Raw genomic sequence first — 21,147 nt, forward strand, 5'->3', positions numbered from 1 at the left:
TGTTTCTCAAACTCTGATGAAGACGTCGATCTTAGCTGCAAGTGAAGCAAAGCGGGACGCCGCAAACTAGAGCTTGGTCCCTCGACAATGCTCTGCCTCAATTTCTAGCTGATTTCTTTGCCTTTCGAGTGTAGAAAACAATTTGGAAAAATCGCTGTGGGAAGTGACAGTTTTAATGACGCGGAGGAAGTACATGTACATGCACTAGTGTTGCACGCTCACCGGTGCACTCACTAAATCTCCAGTCTGTTTCTTATATAGTATGATGCGCAATCTACTGCGAGTCCCGGGATTCTAATGTAGGCTACTCTGATTGCTCAATTGGCAATGTTCCTCTACGCTAGGTCTGGAAAAAGCAATTGAACACAGCATTTCAGGATACACGACAGTGGCTTCTAAACACACACACACACACACATACACAAACACACACACACACACACATACACACACACACACACACACACACACACACACACTCACTCAAAAATCCTGCAATGGAAAAATGGCACTTAGGGAATGTACCTTGCTACTACCAAATAAAACCATTACTTTCTGGCATTGAGAATGGTCTATTACACAAAAAAACCATTACTTTTCTGGCATTGAGAATGGTCTATTACACAAAAAAAACATTACTTTCTGGCATTGAGAATGGTCTATTACAGAAATAAAACCATTACTTTCTGGTATTGAGAATGGTCTATTACACAAATAAAACCATTACTTTCAGGCATTGAGAATGGTCTATTTTACAAATAAAACCATTACTTTCTGGCATTGAGAATGGTCTATTACACAAATAAAACCATTACTTTCTGGCATTGAGAATGGTCTATTACACAAATAAAACCATTACTTTCTGGCATTGAGAATGGTCTATTTTACAAATAAAACCATTACTTTCTGGCATTGAGAATGGTCTATTACACAAATAAAACCATTACTTTCTGGTATTGAGAATGGTCTATTACACAAATAAAACCATTACTTTCTGGTATTGAGAATGGTCTATTACACAAATAAAACCATTACTTTCTGGTATTGAGAATGGTCTATTACACAAATAAAACCATTACTTTCTGGCATTGAGAATGGTCTATTACACAAATAAAACCATTACTTTCTGACGAGAATGGTCTATTACACAAATAAAACCATTACTTTCTGGTATTGAGAATGGTCTATTACACAAATAAAACCATTACTTTCTGGCATTGAGAATGGTCTATTACACAAATAAAACCATTACTTTCTGGTATTGAGAATGGTCTATTACACAAATAAAATCATTACTTTCTGGTATTGAGAATGGTCTACTACACAAATAAAACAATTACTTTCTGGCATTGAGAATGGTCTATTACACAAATAAAACCATTACTTTCTGGTATTGAGAATGGTCTATTACACAAATAAAACCATTACTTTCTGGCATTGAGAATGGTCTATTACACAAATAAAACCAATACTTTCTGGTATTGAGAATGGTCTATTACACAAATAAAACCATTACTTTCTGACATTGAGAATGGTCTATTACACAAATAAAACCATTACTTTCTTGCATTGAGAATGGTCTATTACACAAATAAAACCATTACTTTCTGGTATTGAGAATGGTCTATGACACAAATAAAACCATTACTTTCTGGTATTGAGAATGGTCTATTACACAAATAAAACCATTACTTTCTGGCATTGAGAATGGTCGATTACACAAATAGAACCATTACTTTCTGGTATTGAGAATGGTCTATTACACAAATAAAACCATTACTTTCTGGCATTGAGAATGGTGTATTACACAAAAAAAACCATTACTTTTCTGGCATTGAGAATGGTCTATTACACAAATAAAACCATTACTTTCTGGCATTGAGAATGGTCTATTACACAAATAAAACCATTACTTTCTGACATTGAGAATGGTCTATTACACAAATAAAACCATTACTTTCTGGCATTGAGAATGGTCTATTTTACAAATAAAACCATTACTTTCTGGCATTGAGAATGGTCTATTACACAAATAAAACCATTACTTTCTGGTATTGAGAATGGTCTATTACACAAATAAAACCATTACTTTCTGGTATTGAGAATGGTCTATTACACAAATAAAACCATTACTTTCTGGCATTGAGAATGGTCTATTACACAAATAAAACCATTACTTTCTGGTATTGAGAATGGTCTATTACACAAATAAAACCATTACTTTCTGGTATTGAGAATGGTCTATTACACAAATAAAACCATTACTTTCTGGTATTGAGAATGGTCTATTACACAAATAAAACCATTACTTTCTGGCATTGAGAATGGTCTATTACGCAAATAAAGGCATGGATAGTCTACGTACATAACTCCTTTGAACTGCAATGTACACATCATCTATCACACTACATGTCTGCATTGATATCAGACCAGGTGTGTTTGAAACTGACTGGACTAGGAAACATGCGACAATGCTACATTGCTACTCCAAAATGTACTTCTCAATACACATTATTGTTGAATGAATTTACAATGTTACGCTCGACCGACACCAGTCAATTATCTCGTCATACTCTCCACCCATAACCTCAGAATGATTATCATGCTTCTTGCATGAAATGGTGTGCTAGGATGGTAAGTTTCACCCATGTTCCTGACAACATGGTTCACATTCCCTACAGCCTACCAGAGTACTTTACTCACCATCACCAACTATCCACACACTGTCTTCTATTCTACAAGTAATCTCAGCATCGGTTCTAAAATGAGCGCGTACATGTCACGGACATCGTGTAATAATCCATGGGTGTCGATATTTGTGGTAATAAAATGGTTATGAGTTTCCAATCCGAAACAGACACCAATGTGGTTCACCAACATAAACACGGTTGCTGTACAGGCAAAGTCTGGCATCTCTGACTAGTACATGAGCCAATATTGAGTCATCCTTCAATGTACAGGCAGAGTGGTGTGCAACTTACCCAATCAGTCTTGTCCACCTTGGCTTTACACTTGACAAGGTGCTTGGCAATATCGATGTTACCGTGCCTACATGCTATATGTAGTGGCGTGCACGTCAATGGATATGGAGTGTAACTCCATTCAATCTAGTAAGAACAACATAGGTAATGTAGGCATGTGTATACCCACACACACCACACATGTACAGACCGCCAGCCCAACAACATGTACATACAAACACACGCACACGCGTACGAACACACGCACACACACAGAACACACACACACACACACACAAACACACACACACACATGCACACACGCATACATGCACACACACACACACACACGCACACACACAGACCACACACACACACGCACACACACACACACACACACACACACGCGCAGAACACACACGCACACACACACACATACAGACAGACAAACATATACACACATACTTGTACTTATTGCTCACTGCCAAAACAGGTCACGTGGCTCTCCCCGGGAGAGGGGAGAGAGACTCGAAAGGAATCTTGGAAAGATGACTCAATTGGCTATTGAACCGCCCAACGGCCGAAACCCCCTGAAATCCCCAAAACTCTGGGTGGACTTGAAAATGATGCCACTTATGAGCTCACCACACCTCAGTAAGTGGGTGAGGACAAGGTGCAGAAAAAGGATTGACGGCATCAGGGTATCCGTCCCGTGATCCAACTGCAGTTACCCCTGCCCCCAGTGAAGGTAATACTTGCAACTAGTGTGGGTGGCTAAATCAGAGTGGATCTGATATAGGCTTCACTAGCACCATTGATTACACAAGAGTTAATCTAGCCAGAAGCAGTCCATGGTTAACAGATATGTACAGGTCCTCCCTCGTTAGTAGATAATCTCTGGGCCATCGAAAAATTTATCTTATAACGAGACTTATCTATACTTCAAATAGAAAAAATTCCTCCGTATACAAAAACTTCGTGACTTTTTTAACAGTGTCTTTAGCAAGAACCTGCTCAACGAGCCGCGCCAAAGGCTGTCATCGACAATCCACATTCATGTTGAGGTAAGTTTGGTTGATCCCGAACAGATTCTCCACGGCAGTCATGCTCGCACGGCAAGATGAAACATTTCAGTCGTCGTGCAACCAGCGCAGACTTCGGATCAGAATGTTGACGGCCTGGCTTTCTTCGTCTCACTCCAGTCAGACGTCTCCTTTGTCGCCAAGGGGAATCGCAGGGACCTCCTCAAAGCCATTGTAGAATGCTGGGAGGATTATCCTGGCGAGAAATTGCGAAGCGTGTGGATGTGCTTGTACGACTCGTTTCACGGCATAATGGAGGTCGCGGCTTGGAACGATTGAATAATCGACACCGATTCGTACACAGCTCTGGAGATGAAGAGGACATAGCCAAAGTCCAGCGTCAGATCATCACTGTAGCTGACAAGAATCTGTACGAAATGCGAGCGGTAGCAGCGACTGTTGGCGATGCAGAGTCAGTGTCGTCAGCTGACAATGACACGAGCGACGAAGACTCTGAAAAAACACAATCTCATTCGTCTGAGTTGGTATTTTCTCTGTATATAGCTTGTAAACAGGTTAGACAATGCCACGAGTGTTATTCCGTGTAAAACGGAACAATTCCAGAGCTGTGCGCAGCTTTCAAAAAAAGTCACGAAGTTTTTGTTACGGAGGAAGTATATGAACCCTGGAACCAACAAAGGTGGCAGGTACAACATTACACCTTCAAGCAGCTGAGACCATTGCCAACAGACCCAGCACAATCAGCCATAAGTGTGCCCACGAACCGGACTAGCTGGCACACACACACACACACACACACACACACACACACCCACACACACACACACACACACACACACACACACACACACACATACACACCCAAACCCACAAACCCACACATACACAGAACACACAAACACACACACACACATAAACAGAACACACTCACACACACACACACACACACACACACACATGCGCAAGCGCACAAATGCACAAGCATAGCTGCATCATTGGTCGCAATGGTATCAATGTTCACTGCTTTTTAAGAACATTGTTGAGATCGCAAGGGCCTGTAGAAACATGCCCTGCAAGTTTTGGATATGATCTCTGCTAATTGGTATGTATAGTGAAGATGTTGCACTGTATTATACCTATTGACTGAAGCCATACTAAACAATGGTCATGGTTATGTACACTGCATCCCAAGCAAATTTTAATCTTGTAGAAAATGTCTGAAATGCTCTGCTCATTGTTGTCTGAACAATAGAAGTAGGGACTCTACTGACTCACTCAGTACCCTTGCTGGAAGCATACAAAGAGGTACTCAATAGGGGATAAGGCAGGGTAAGGGTAATGGATTGACATACATCATTACTTCACATACGGCAGGTCAACAGGAGCTGGCTATCATCCTATGACATAACTATCCATTAGTGACTTCACTTTATTTTTTTATTTTTTTAAGGTAAACGCTATTTGATTAAAAGGTCCATAATGATAAACGTAGAAAGGAAAAGGACATATGGGTACGAGTTAAGAGTAACTCTCCATCACTGTAACTGGATACTATGTACAGTCAGAAAGTGCAATAACTAGGCACAAAACTGACAAAAGTACTGAGATATTCAACGCATAATAGTATCCAGTTGCAGTGATGGAGAGCTACTCTTAACTCGTATCCATATGTGCTTTTCCTTTCCACATTTATTTATGGCTCAACATCCGAGTTTCAAATAATGATAAATTCCTTTGGGATTTCAAGGCAGAGTACTCCTGACGTAGCTAGACATTGACCTGCAAGTCCTGTTTGAGCAGAGTGATACCACCGATATCACATACCTGCATCCACCCATTCTACTCAATATGGCATTTGAGGAATGTCACACTGTTCTCACTACAGCAGTCAGTATCTTATAAAAGCATTTTAGATCAGGCAATAGACACCCTTAGCAAAAAACGTTATGTTGTAACGGTATTACCGTACGGGGAAAATACCGTCATTTGGGTTCGACCTTTAGCAAGATGCACGCAATTTTTAGTACGCTGTTGCCACGAGAATAGCTTTTATTTCGCGCGGTACAACCATTTATGTCACCATATACGCGATACAAGGTGAAATCCGTACGGACTATGCAATATTTGGCCAAAAAATGTACCGTTGTTCACAGCGATAAATCAGCCCCCATAACGGTTTTACGCTGCAGCTTCAACCCTATTTGGGTGGTCAAGGTACGAGTACCGTAAAAAATAGCGTTACCGTTGTTTGCTAAGGGCATCTATTGTCAAAAGTACTGCCGAGCGGAGAAGAACGAAGTGCCGAAGAATTTCCCAGCTACCAAATACAGCATACCAATGTATACACGGTGTATACACGGTAACTAAACTGTGCATAGACTGTAGTAAATGATAATAAGAAAGGTCTAGGCTAGGAGGCAGCCCCCCTCGCACCCAGTTCTTCGACGACCAACAGTACTGTAGCTAAGTTGCTAATTTGCGCTGAGTCATATGTTTACTTCCTGAATGCTGTGTTTCACTCATATCTGACATAAAATCACGCCGCAGAACGAGACTCTCGTACTTTAAAAAACTTGTAGTTCCTTGGTCCTCTTTCTTCTATAAATTAAAAAAAATTATTGAAATGATGTAACTCCTAACCCCCTAACCCCCCCCCCCCCCCCTTAGTCATTTAGTGTTCACATATACATGCATGGGCTGTCATACGCATGTATGCACGCGGCACCGTTTGTGCTCCTATCCATTTACATGTTCCGCTTCCCCTGTACGCATGCACGCACACCACATTCTGTTGGCATCAGGTCACAGAGCTTTCCAGAGCTAGTTGTTGTTTGGAATAAAGCAAGAGAACAACATTACACCCCCCCCCCCCCCTTACATCCCCCTTTTACCTAAAATTACACCCCCTTACCAAACATTACCCCCCCCCCCTTACCTAACATTACACCCCCCTTACCTAACATTACACCCCCCCCCTTACCTAACATTACACCCCCCTTACCTAACATTACACCTCTCCCCCCCCCCCCCCCCCCCCCCCTCCAAGAAAGACACAATCACATGCACAATTTGCACACATGCAAACACCTCGACATTCACATTTAAAGCCAGTCAGTGTAAGTTACCGAGCAGTGTGCTTAGTACCTGGGACAGTGTCAGCAATGCAAGTACACATACACACAGACCTACCCGATGGACATACAACTGGTTGATCGCTGTTTCTTCGCAACAGTCTGCAAGGATGCAGGCACACTCCAGGCGGCCATCATCGCAGGCCTCGAATAGCAGTCGACCCTGGTATGCAGGAATGGTATGAACACAACATCAAGCAACATACACACGCACTCACGCACGCATGGACACACACACATACATACACACACACACGTACGCACACACTCACACACACACACACACACGCACACATGCACACACACACATGCAATAACATACATGAATACACACAAGCATGTATATTCAAACATTGATGTACATCCATATCCACATACTTGTTCTTTCTCACAGACAACAACAGTTGCTGGTCACTTGGGTCTCCCGAAAAGGGGAGAGGGACAATCCATTAATTATGATATTACAAGATAACTTAAGTAGTAGGGCACACTTCAGATCCGTAGATTGGCTGTAAGTCACTGCTCCCCATAACGACTGCAACAAGGTCTGGGATGTCATCTCAGAGACCATTCTAGTCGGGATGCACCGATTTATCCCGTGCAAGCAATACACTACAACACCCTCTGACCCTCCATGGTGGAACCCAGAGTGTCTGGACGCAGTAGTCCTCAAGGAACAGGCCTGGTGGCGCTGGAGGAGATTTCCATCTTCTGAGCCTCTGAAGCAGACATTTTTACAATCAGTCAACCATGCCTCAACTGTGATGGACACGGCCCGCCTAGCTTGGGAACGGCGTGTCCAGGCTAAGCTCTGTGCGGGTAATCTGCGTGACAAACAGTGGTGGTCGGTGATGAAATCAGTCGCTGGTGTTAAGCGCTCCTCTGATATCCCAACCCTGATTGATGCACATGGGCAGGAATGCGCAACCAACCTGGCAAAGGCAAACTGCTTTGGATCATTCTTTTCCAAGAAATGCAGTCTTGCCTCCGACATATCAGTGGACAGCCTGCCTGCTGCCTCTGGCGACAGTAAAACTCCATCAGTCACAAGGATCCATTTCCGGGCTGACACAGTACGACGACATCTAGCAAGACTCGACTCCTCCAAAGCCACTGGACCAGACAATATCCCAGCTAGGGTACTCAAGGAATGCGCAACTGAGCTTGCGGGGCCCCTAGCACGCCTCTTCTCCCTGTCTTTCAGCACTGGCCACCAACCACAGGCATGGAAGGTTGCCCGAGTAGTTCCAGTATACAAAAAGTCCTCCAAATCCGCTGAAAAGAATTACCGACCAGTCTCGCTGCTTTCTATATGTTCCAAAGTAATGGAGTCCATCATCAACCGCCAGTTAATGAACTTTCTGGAGGGACAAAACCTCCTATCACCAAGGCAATTTGGCTTTCGCCGAGGCCTAGGTCCATCCGATCTACTTACGGGACTACACCACAAGTGGTCGGCCACATCTGGCCTTGGTGGATCTGTGGAGGTGCTTGCTGTCGACATTGCCGGGGCTTTTGACAAAGTCTCCCACACAGGTGTACTGCACAAGTTGCGGAACATCGTTGTGAAGGGCCCCCTCCTGGACTGGCTTAGAGACTACTTAACAGGTCGTTCGCTGGAAGTGGTCATCGGCGGCAAGAGCTCCGATCGCTATCCGATCTCTGCAGGAGTACCACAAGGCAGCATCCTTGGACCGTCCCTGTTTCTAGTATATGTAAATGATGCTGATAGCTGTCTGGCTACAGGGTCTGAAATGGGAACATTTGAGACGACACCACGCTGTATGCCTGCGTCAATACACGCGATGATGCCATACACCAAGCTGACAGTCTTCAAGCTTCTGTTAATGCGTTACATGCATGGGGAACAAAGCGGCATGTTAAGTTTGAACCATCCAAGTCGCAGCTCCTACGAATCTCCTGCCATCGACAGCAGCCTTGGCCTGTCCCCGCAATAAACTTTGGAGGGGAGGTCATCCCACAACAGCCACACCTCAAGCTCCTCGGAGTTATGGTTGACTCCAAGCTATCCTTTTCCGCCCATCTCCGGTCAGTTGCTGCCAGGGCAAACTCACGTCTTGGCCTCCTACGTAGAGCTGCTCGTGTTCTGGACTGCCGTGGCATGCTGGCCGTGTTACACGGCTTCGTCCGGCCCCTGCTCGAGTACGCTCCCCTGTCTGGATGGGAGCTGCTCCCACTAACCTTGAACACCTTAACAGAGTGCAGAGGCGTGCCCTCCACATCCTGGGACCCAACATCTTGCTACAGAGCCTAGAGGCCCGACGGACAGTGGCGGCACTGACTTTCGTCTACAAGCTGCTGGGCCAACCAGGTCCTCCTCTGCTGAGATCCATGGTCCCCCCTCTCGTCGTCCACCATGCCGCACCTGTAGCCCGGAGACAATGCCAACAGTCTGCTTCACACCCCTTCCAACTGGAAAATGTTCTCCCTCCAGGCGCTCCTAACTACCTAAGACGCACCTTTCCATACAACATCATCAACACCTGGAACGCGCTGCCATCCTCCCTCTTCACCAAACCACCATCTCCTAAGGCCCTACAATCCTTCAAAGCGAACGTCCACTACCATCTTCGCCGATGCCAGTGGCTTTGGGCCACAGACTCCCTCTAACAGTTCAGAACTATTTCCATCCTGAAGCTCTCCCCCCCCCCCAAGCATTGCATGATGTTCACTGCATCTGAACTGCCTTTGAATCTATTTTTCTCTCTTCTTGTTCTCTCTCCACCCCCACCCCCACCCCCCCCCTCTCTCTCTCTCTCTCTTTCTCCACCCCCTCTCTCTCTCTCTCTTTCTCCTCATCCATTCTACCTCACCTTCTCTTGTCTTTATCGCACTAAATCACCCCCTTCTTTTAGGCTATGGTGCGCAAGCTCACGTTAACGCCGAGACCATAGGTCGGTGTTGTGGGCTTGCCTCACCAGCACAGGCTTGCTTTGCAGCCCCTACTCTCCCTGCTGTTTTGTCATTGCATAATCTGTTGTCTTCTCCCCTTCTGACGAGTAGGTTGTGTACTTAGTAAAAAAAAAAAAAAAAAAAAAAACTATGGAAACGACCACTTTTCACACCAAGGTGAATGTCTGGACCCTGGGTGGTTTTGGAGACGATCCCGCATTGTATGGACTGCTAAATCAGAGTGGGTCTGATAAAGGATTCACTGGTACTATTGGTTACACAAGAAAATAATAAAAAGTCCAAAAGTAGTCCACTGGTACATATGTATGTATATTGTGAACAAAGACTAAGAAAGATAGAAAAAATTACATGGAAACGAGTCACGAAGCAACTATCCACGACTGTAACAAGAGATGATAATCAGTCAGAAAGTGCGATAACTGGGCACAAAACTAGCATGTTAGTGAGACATTCAACAACCTGAGACCTAGCTCTCACACACTTCCAGTGCGCAAACCAACAGCTTTCAAACTTGGAAGGTTCAAGGTTAATGTAGGACCAATGAGGGGAAGGTGAGCGCAGCGAAAATGTGCACAAGCTAAGTCCCATGGCAACAAAAAATGCTGCCCCTTTTCTTTATCTCTGATATTGCTGACCCACCCAAGTTGGGTGGTGTGTTGCTTTGCTGCTTCGAATTGTAGTTAGAGCGCATTGTCATGTTATTAACTGGTCCCGTCATGGTCCTGTAACAGTCAGCATTCTTTGTCGCCGTGGGACTTAGCTTATGCACAGTTTCGCCGCACTCACCTTCCCCTCATTGGTCTTACCATAACCTTGAACCTTCAAAGCTTGAAGGCTGTTGGTTTGCGCACTGGAGGTGTGTGAGAGCTAGGTCTCAGGTTGTTGACTGTCACAGTAACATGACAGTTTTGTGCCCTGTTATCGCACTTTATGACTGCTTAATATATTGTTACAGTCGTGGATAGTTGCTTCATAACTCGTTTCCATGTGGTTTCTTCTATTTTAATTATATTTATTGGCTCAGTATCCGAGTTAACCCTTTATGGGTCTCACATAAGCGTAAGGGTCGTATGTGACCCTTACAGCAAAATCGTATTTTCGGTGAGTTATGTTGCTAGGAGACAACTAAAATGGTGCTCCACGTGTAGCTGAGGTCCAAGGCTTTCCAACGGTGTAAAAAACAACCATACTTACCATACAAATTTTTGCAGTATTGATTCACTGAAGTCTGGTGAAATTGGAAAAGACGAACATCCGCCATGCGCGCATTTCGAGAATGGGAGTGCATCTCTTGAGGCCGTGTCAGAAAAGCTTTCTGAGGAAACTGACGGCACCAGTCTAGGCTGGATGTCCCTGGAGGATTTCCAGTGTAATGTGGTGAGAAAGAGAGCTCCGTTGAGTCCTCCAAGCTCAAATAAATCGTCCCCGAATGAAGAAATCAAATTTACCAACCAGCGAGGAAGCACAGCAACAGCAACTCTTACAAGGACTTGTCAGGTGCGATCAGCTGATTCGCCTGGCCGTGAGAATCACGGCATGCGTGACATCGCGCCTGAGTACTAGTCTCGTACTCATCTGAGCGAGCGAATCTGACGCGAGCGGCGCTGAGCTGAACGAACCAAAATTGTGATATTGTGGAACTGTTGCTGCTGGTGCCTCGCCGATGGCGACGTGTTGGAGTTCCAGGACGGAATTAGGAGCATATATTCTTCACCAAGACGTAGCGCTTACCTGATTGTTTATCATAGGACTTCAGCTCCATCACGAACTTGGTATGCACTTCGTGCTGTGATTTTTGTGTTTTTTGTTCGCAATTGTATTTTCTCTCAACTTGAAGGGCTACCACGGGTCATACCCTTGCCTGGACATAGTCATATTTGTGTTTTCTGGACTCGTCCAAGCATACAGATTTTGAAAATATATAGTTTACCCATACCTACAACGCACAGAACTTGAGTTATGGCTGGTTGTTTGTGCGCGTGTTTGCGTGACCACCCCTCACATACATTGAGTAAGACCCACAAAGGGTTAAAGACTAAGAAGTGTTTATTGAAGTTGACACCAACACAGACGACAGGCACAACATTATAACAACACGCTGTGGAGTCTGATGGCTATAGATCCATCCATGATCTCGCTATAGGCAGCTGTCACACACACAAACGCATGCACAGATTCACACATGCGTGCACGCATGCACTCACACACACACACACACACACACACACACAAACACACACATACGCCCACATACCACCATATGCGTGCGCGCACGCACACACACACACACACACACACACCTTGTCCTGGTAAACACTGCCATTACGGTCACGTGTCCCCTTGCGGGGCCGACAACATGGAACGACGAGTGACGGCAGAAAGTCGGCGATCTGCCGAGAGGTCAGGGACCATGTTCAATTGGTACCACGAGAGAGCAATCTCCGGCAGCTATGGATTTGGAAGCCACGAGTAGAGCGGCAGCACCGACCACAGGCCTCACAGTGGGCCTTGCAGCATAAGAGATCGAACCGCACGCGCGGTTTCAGAGGAATGAGCTGAGCAGCAATGGTGGACACCGCTGCTCGACATGGAGCTTGAGACGATGCCGTGGGGAGTGCCTGGGAGATGGGGCACTTGTGGACTGCCAAACCTCCAGCACTGCGGAACCAGCGCTGGCAGGCAGAACATTGTCGGCTACCTCTCTATACTGATACAGGTTTGCGGCGCTCACCTAGGCATTTGTGACGAGGCAAACCACTCCTGGAGAAGAGACGACCACACTCAGCACAAGGTACCTGCAGGGGCGCACAAACGGGTTCGGACGGGGGGGGGGGGGGGGCAGAACATTGTAAGCGGCCCGCCGTTCCCGTCTATCCTCGGCAAAGTCGTACTGTTTGTTTATGCCCAACACCGCCAGATGCCTCCGCGCAGCATTGCGCCACCTTTTTCTCGGGCCGCATATCGGACGGACAGGATGCAGGGTACCAAACAGTAACTGACGCGGGCACGCTTTTCATGCATTTGAACAACATGCTGAAGCCACTCCATGTGGCGCAATGTCAGCAGGCTGGGGATGTCACGGGGCTGACACGGATTCCATCGCGCCAGAACATCAACCATGGTCAGTCGTTCGTCCCAGACAATCCGCTGGCTGATACCCATTACGGAACGGATGCAGCTCAGATGGAAAGAGCACAGTGCATCAAGGTCGGGCTTCAATGGTACCCAGCACTCAGCACAGTACAGAAGCAGAGATACCAAGCATGCCTCGTACACAAGCCGCGTCGTAGCAAGGGAAAGGTTGCTGTCAAATGCATGTGATGCACCGGCAATGCGCGAGGTGAAATCCGGGGTGGATCGGCCATTCGTGTGAAGGAGGGAGCCAAGATAACGAAAACTATCTACACACTCGACCACCTCACCCGCCACGTCCAGGGGCAGCCGGTCTGCTTCCGTGAGTCCATATCCAGCAGCCATCACCTTTGTCTTGTCCAAGTTGACTGTCAAGCCGACAGAAGACGCTACATAATTATATGAATAGGTCAAGGGCCCGCTGTGCACCATCATGAGTGGTAGCCAGCACACACACGCACCCGCCCGCCCGCCCGCACGTATGCACGCACGCTCGCATACACGCACACGCACACACACACACACACACACACACACACACACACACTCACACACACACTTACTTGTACTTGTACTTGTTGCTCACTGCCAAAACTGGTCACGTGGGTCTCCCCGGGAGAGGGGAGAGAGACTCAAGAGGAATCTTGGAAAAATGACTCAATTGGGTATTGAACCGCCCAACGTCCGACACCCGCTGAAATCCCCAAAACTCTGGGTGGACTTGAAAATAATCCCACTTATGGGCTCACCACACCTCAGCAAGTGGGTGAGGACAAGGTGCAGAAAAAGGATTGACGGCATCAGGGTATCCATCCCGGGATCCAACTGCAGTTGTCCCTGCCCCCAGTGAAGGTAATACTTGCAACTAGTGTGGGTGGCTAAATCAGAGACACACACACACACACTCACACACACACACACACACACACACACACACACACACACTCACACACACACATACACACACACCTGTCCTGTCCTGTTGAGCCACTGCCATGAAGGTTTCGTGGGCCCCGGAGGGGCAGCTGAGAGAGAGAGGAGCACACAGCCCTGTGACGATCCAGGTGATGCGGTAAGCGAAATTGGCGGGAGCAGGCGCAAACACATGTGAAACCCTGACGGTCCTGAACGGTCGGACGACTACAAGACCGTGAGCAGCGATGACGGGCGCGGCCACGTATAGACGCAAAGCAGCAGTCACAAGCCTGGCAGTGAGCGACGCAGCACAGCGGAGAAGCAGGCAGCGGCAGGGGGGGGGCACCGACTGCTGACTGGGGGTAAGTACACTTGTGCCTTGCCAGACCTCCACGGGACTTCAGCCAACGGCCACACTCTCCACACTGGCATGCACCTTTCTACTCCGCAACCGGCTTCGCATGCTCAACCTTACACTTGTGGCGTGCGCGATCACTGGAGCGTGCAAACTGTCGGTCGCAGGTGTAGTAGGTGACGGGAGGGGGATGCTGGGCATCTACCGGTGCTGAGTACGCCGAGCGCCAGGTGGAACGCGACTCGCGTTCAGCTCGCCATTTCCCCTCGAGGCCGCGAGAACGAAGGTCAGACATGATACAATCCTTCCAGCGCCGACGAGGGCCATGAGCTGCACACACACACACACACACACACACACACACACACACACACACACACACACACACACACACACACACACACACACACACACACACACACTCACACACTCACACACACACACACACTCACACACACACACTCTCACACACACACACACACTCACACACACACACACACACACACACACACACACACACACTCACACACACACACACACACACACACACACACACACACACACATACACATAAGCCAGCCCTCAAAACCATGCACCCCTCCCCCTCCCCCCCCCCCCCAACACACACATACACACCTGTCCTGTCGTGTATCTGTTTCATAACATTATTCATTCATGTCTCTTCCAGAGAGGAGAGGACACATACCCGCGTACTCAAGCCCACATACACACACACAACACACACACACACACACAACACACACACACACACACACACACACACACACGAGCGCACACATGCGCTCACAAGTCACACCCGGGGAATGCCTCACCATTTTTGGGGCTGATGCTAGCTTTTGAAACTCACGACAACAACATGCTATGTTCGCAGCTCAGTGTCAACTTGGAAAATCAAACTTTCATATCCCCCAAATGAAGAATATGGCAAGTTTCTGCCACGATGGAGTGTAGGACTGGTGGAAATTTCTGTTACCGCGGAGTGTAGGACAGTAGCCAAGGGCTGGCGAACGTCACCTTTTTCTGGTTTGAGAACACCCGTCGCAGCTTTCCTGAAAATTACTTCACATCACTGGACAAGACTCGTCTCCAAGTTCGGAACTCTGTTCTATAAAGTCATCTCAAGGAACATGTGTATTGCGCGGCTGTGTCAGGTGTATCTGGGAGATCGTGTACGATTGTCGACCGGGCAGCGGTTTGCGAAGACAACATCGCACAAGAAAAACATATCGGTAGTCAAGAAGATACTAGGCCAAAAAAGCAGGAACTCCAACGGTAGGAGTAGTCACATTGTTCAAAAGTATCTTTTCAGGGAAACAGTGAGTCTGTCCATTGAAATTGCTGGAGGAGCCAGGGAATGGCGATGATACTCGGTGAAGTCAAGCCACAGCATAGTCCAGTGGACAGTGGATAAACACAAGCTGTGATCACAACTGGCACGTTTACTCGTGAAACCACACGTTTATTCATTTTTGCTGCCTTTTGGTGCGTCATGCGTGTGGAACGAACCGAAATGAAAACTCAAACATGTTCTATTTTTCAGCGCGTACATAATGTACATGTCTGTGACCAGTCCAGCAGCAAGCCAACAGCCGCCAGTGCTCCCAGTGTCACTGATGGTTTCTGAGTGCGGGTGGCATTGCAGTCCATCGCTGTGCCCAGTCCAGTTCTGCCCCGAATGTTGCCAATGCCAGAAGCTCTTCGCCTGTACGCCTATGTATTCGGAAACCTTGCTGTACCGCTCACTGTCCCATTTGTGAACGTTGCTGCAAGTCGATCCGGGGCTTTGCTATCCACAACTGCAACCGATCCACCAGGCGCCCAACTGCTGATGAAAGCGACAAGTTCCAATTGCAATGTCAGAATTGCCAGAGGCGTTTTAAAAGGCGAAACGACGTATCCCGAAACCAATGCTCATGTCTCCTCTCGTCTCCGTCTCGCTCAACGAGAAACAAGTGACCTACATGGCAGTGTATACCAGGACCAGGGACCAGGTGTGTGTGTGTGTGTGTGTGTGTGTGTGTGTGTGTTTGTGTGTGTGTGTATGTGTGTGTTTGTGTTTCTGTGTGTGTCAATGTGTATGTGTATAATTATGTGCATATCACATACCAGTAATGGCTCCTCCTTCTGTCTCCATCTCTTATATGTCAGGTTTTCCACACCTTGCTTCAAGGTACCGTCCTCTTGAAGGATTGCCTTCCTCAACTCCTGATGATCGTTCCTCTGTATAAGGCCGAAAAGGTACCTCTCCTTGGGAAGTGTCTCTATTGCCATGGTTACACCTGTAGTACACCGGACGAAATGAGAGAAATTCCAGTCAATGCTAATGTATGCTATGTTTGTCATAACTATGCAAAACATCACAATACAATAGACTCTGATAGGCATACTGTGCCACTCCTGCCTGGATTGGGAGTTGAGTAGAAGTGTGCAGATAAGAATGGAATGATTGAGTAGCAAGTAGAGTGTCGAGCACACTTAAGGATCTCTACGTACATGTCAAGGCATATTTGAAATCATAGTACATAGTATTTGCCTGGTCAGACAGCAGCACATAAATACTCATGGGATCACTCTACAAATCTTCATAGTAACTTCACAACACGACGGCAACAGCTACTGGGTTTAATGTTGCAGGAGCAAGAATCCAATTCCCTTTTCAACTCCAAATTGCAAATAGACTTTGCCACTCATTTAGCGTTCAGTAGCTACAACCAACACCAAACAGCATAATGCATGATTATCCTGAAGCTGCCTTTAGCTACAAAGTGGAGGACACCACTGGTACTCAATGTATGCTGTGGGGTAGGAAACATTTGAAAAAAGTTTTTTTTCAATGTAAGGTATATTAACACTGGAATTTATCGGCACGTGCATCTGGTTTTGTATGACGTGCAGCAACATGCGCACAGGTTGCCTTGGTTATAAAATGGCTGACTTGGTCTTGAAGGAAACAAGTTTGCTTTCCAGCGGCAATTAGTCATCTCTTGAGTGTGTCAAAGATTTTGTGTGGCTCTGATTTATGATATGCGGAGTTCAAAGTGCAGGGAAATATGTTCCCAACCTGCCAGTCTTCATATTATTGTGTTTTCATGCTGTCGCCAGTCTAAGTTACTCAAGGTCTGACAAGAAGCTTAACGATCAAGTACACAAACATGTCCTCTCATAACAGCATATATTGTATGGCTACAAAGTAAAAGAATATTAGCAAGAGTATTATAATCCCCAAGAGTGTGCACCTCCGCTATGAGTGCTGTCCAGACAGCATTTCATGTTCAACAGTGGACTTCATATTTTATGATGCAATGCTCATTGTTGTACACATATTATCAGACGTATGCAGGACCTGTGGTTGACAAATCCCCTGTTGATCATGCAGAATTAGTTGAAGAAAAAATTGTGATGCGTTCACGCCCTGTACAAAATGTCGTGAATCACCCGTGAAAGGAGCATTGCATCGTGAAAAAGACGTCAACTTGAAATTCGGTCTGGACCGCATGGTATGCAGGTGTGGCACAATGTTAGGGGTTGTAACTATTGATATTAGTCAGAGGTTCAGTAAAACAATTATCATTCATTTTCGACCCCATCCCCCCCCCCCCCCCCCACAACCCACATACAGACACACGAATCCATGCACACACACACACACACACACACACACACACACACACACACACACACACACACGTACGCACGCACACACGCAAAAACTAGAGTGCCCTGTACATGCAGGTGTATATTTTTGTCACTTTCACTGGTGATATTCTTTCAGGGATGTGATAATATGATACACAATGATTTGTCAAGATGATAAAGACAAATACAATTTTTATTCGTTGCTTGACTGCGCTTCTTGACATGCAGTGTTGCTCAATAAAATCCGGTCGAGTAAGTCAAGTTTGTGCTTTGCAACATGTCACTTTGCATCATAATTCCTTTCTCAGCCTAGCGTTCGCAGGTCTGGGGCTGTGCAACGCCTGGCACGTACTTGATTGACACGACTGGATTTCATTGAGCAGCTCTGTAATAATTGTACTCCCACGTGATGTATTCCTGCCACGAGTGATAAACAGACATTGTACATACCCGCCATGCTCTTTCCCTCCAATCACAACCATGGACAAATACACCGATCCCCCCCCCCCCCCCCCCCCAACACACACGTACACACACCACACGTACACACACCACACGTACACACACCACACGTACACACACCACACGTTCACACACCACACGTTCACACACCACACGTTCACACACCACACGTACACACACCACACGTTCACACACCACACGTACACACACCACACGTTCACACACCACACGTTCACACACCACACGTACACACACCACACGTTCACACACCACACGTTCACACACCACACGTTCACACACCACACGTTCACACACCACACGTACACACACCACACGTTCACACACCACACGTTCACACACCACACGTACACACACCACACGTACACACACCACACGTTCACACACCACACGTACACACACCACACGTTCACACACCACACGTACACACACCACACGTTCACACACCACACGTACACACACCACACGTACACACATCACACGTACACACATCACACGTACACACACCACACGTACACACACCACACGTTCACACACCACACGTTCACACACCACACGTTCACACACCACACGCATACACACACATTCTACATACATACACACACCACTCAAGCACCATGCACAGCGGCAAAGTACTCACCAGCAATGGCACCATATGTAGCGTGGTCTCTCACTCAGCAAGCACCGCTACCATCTACAATACTTCGCAAACTGCAAGAATTCTACCTCAAGTCTAAAGAAGAACTCAGTCGTAAAATACAATTTTACGCGAAGGAAATTTCTTTCACTGACACAGCAAGCTGATCTAGAAAAGACGACAGGCTGGTCTCCAGCCAGTAGATATTTATACTAGTCCACTATCTAGTCATCTTCACTGTCTGTCCTCAGTGTGGCTCAACCGACAGCTGCATGATCTGTGCCGTTCTCAAACTCACTGACCGTTATCAGTATTGGCTTGTCCGCAAAGCGCTGCATGAACTGCCTGTCCGTAGATCCAAGCCAAGGACGGTAGATCTACGCGGTGCGTGCGCCTCTCCGTGGTCTTCCGACCTCACCGAGTCAGCGATATGGCCTTGGCGCCGCGGGCCGCACTCCCGTCATAAACCTGACTATGGTACGAGGTCGATGACGTAAGCCCTGTCGTTGGTTGACAGACTCAGTCTTTTGTCAGCAAGACAGGTTGTAGTCAAGCAGTTTTCTTTGATACCGGTCTGGTCTAGTACCACTGGCACTACCACAGTACCAGGTCTACATCAGTAGGTCTACATGCATTTTTGCGCATGTGAGGATAGCGCTATATATATATTATATGCTATAGCGCGAGGGAGTAGGGGACAGACCGACCGTACGGCAGATGTCAGGGAGTCCTAAAATACCGGTATTTTGCGACTCACTGGTCGATGAGCTGCTAAATGACGTCGCGACACTTGCGAAAAATATGCCCTTTGCTCGGTGCATGCAGCCCCAGACTTATTTGCGAGCACCGTCTGCCTGTGATTTTCACTCCTGCACGCCAGTGCACCATGCATGGTGCACGGCTGCAGGCCGCGAAGCTGACTCACTCGATCGGGTTTCATCTCTATCATTCTCTCTCTCTCTCTCTCTCTCTCTCTCTCTCTCTCTCTCTCTCTCTCTCTCTCTCTCTCTCTCTCTCTCTCTCTCTCTCTCTCTCTCTCTCTCTCTCTCTCTCTCTCTCTCTCTCTCTCTCTCTCTCTCTCGTCTACCATGGTCTACCATGGTCTACATGCTCTACATGATGCACTAGCAGTGCACGTAACCATGGTAACCGTTGCCCCAGCCTAGGTGCCTGCTGAATAACTGATTATGTGTGTACGTCGACTGCGAGATGTAGCACGTTATTCATCTACTTGACGTCAGTGTGCATGATGTCAGAGTTTATTCATGCCAACTAACTGTTACTTGCGAAACTCATATTACTAGCAAGAGTTAGTGCACAAAAGTCAAAACTACTACGTAGAGTGTAGATGGGCATTTTAGTTTTACGGACCTGTCGATACATGATGTACAGAGTCAGTCCTGTACATCATCACTCAGGTCTGATTCTGTACATCTACAGTCATGTACATGTACCGTATTTTCCGGAGTATAGTGCGCACTTTTGAAGTGCTATTTTAGGCCCTAAATCGCAGGTGCGCACTATGCTCCGAATATGAAATGCATGTACTTCAATGAAGATTAAAGTGCGCACCCCCAATGAAGATTGGGGGTGCGCGTTATACAAAGGTGCGCACTCAACTCCGAAAAATACGGTTTGCAGAGTGCAGTTCACGCAAGTGCGCAAACACTTCGCTTGTGTATGGTGTGCAGTCTATCACCAATGCCATGGCACCATGGTGTGCAGTCATGAAGTTGAGATTGTTCAATCGTGAGAGCTGGCACGGATTGTTAAAGAACTTCAAAGGTAGGTTTATGGTGTGGGTGGACTTTCCCAAAGATGCTCGCCACTTTTTTCCCAACTTTTCGTTGTTTCGGAAGAAATCGCAACTTTGCAAATGTCTTCATTTGCGCTCACTACTTCG

General features: G+C 46.8%; 1 protein-coding gene across 1 annotated transcript in view; it reads right to left on the reverse strand.

Annotated features, from left to right (window-relative positions):
- The window catches only part of LOC135819261 (uncharacterized), a 34,578-nt gene extending 14,987 nt beyond the window's left edge, over positions 1-19,591 (reverse strand). Inside the window, exons 1-4 of the mRNA XM_065332435.1 lie at positions 19,248-19,591; positions 16,598-16,770; positions 7,193-7,297; positions 2,982-3,107 (exon numbers count right to left, since the gene is read on the reverse strand). Of these exons, the coding sequence (XP_065188507.1) occupies positions 2,982-3,107; positions 7,193-7,297; positions 16,598-16,762 (396 nt within the window). The 5' untranslated portion in view covers positions 16,763-16,770; positions 19,248-19,591. The remainder of the gene's footprint in view (positions 1-2,981; positions 3,108-7,192; positions 7,298-16,597; positions 16,771-19,247) is intronic.
- Positions 19,592-21,147: the final 1,556 nt, after the last annotated feature.

The sequence above is a fragment of the Sycon ciliatum genome, chromosome 6 (assembly GCF_964019385.1).
Source record: "Sycon ciliatum chromosome 6, ocSycCili1.1, whole genome shotgun sequence".
In the NCBI taxonomy this organism is placed as follows: domain Eukaryota; kingdom Metazoa; phylum Porifera; class Calcarea; order Leucosolenida; family Sycettidae; genus Sycon; species Sycon ciliatum.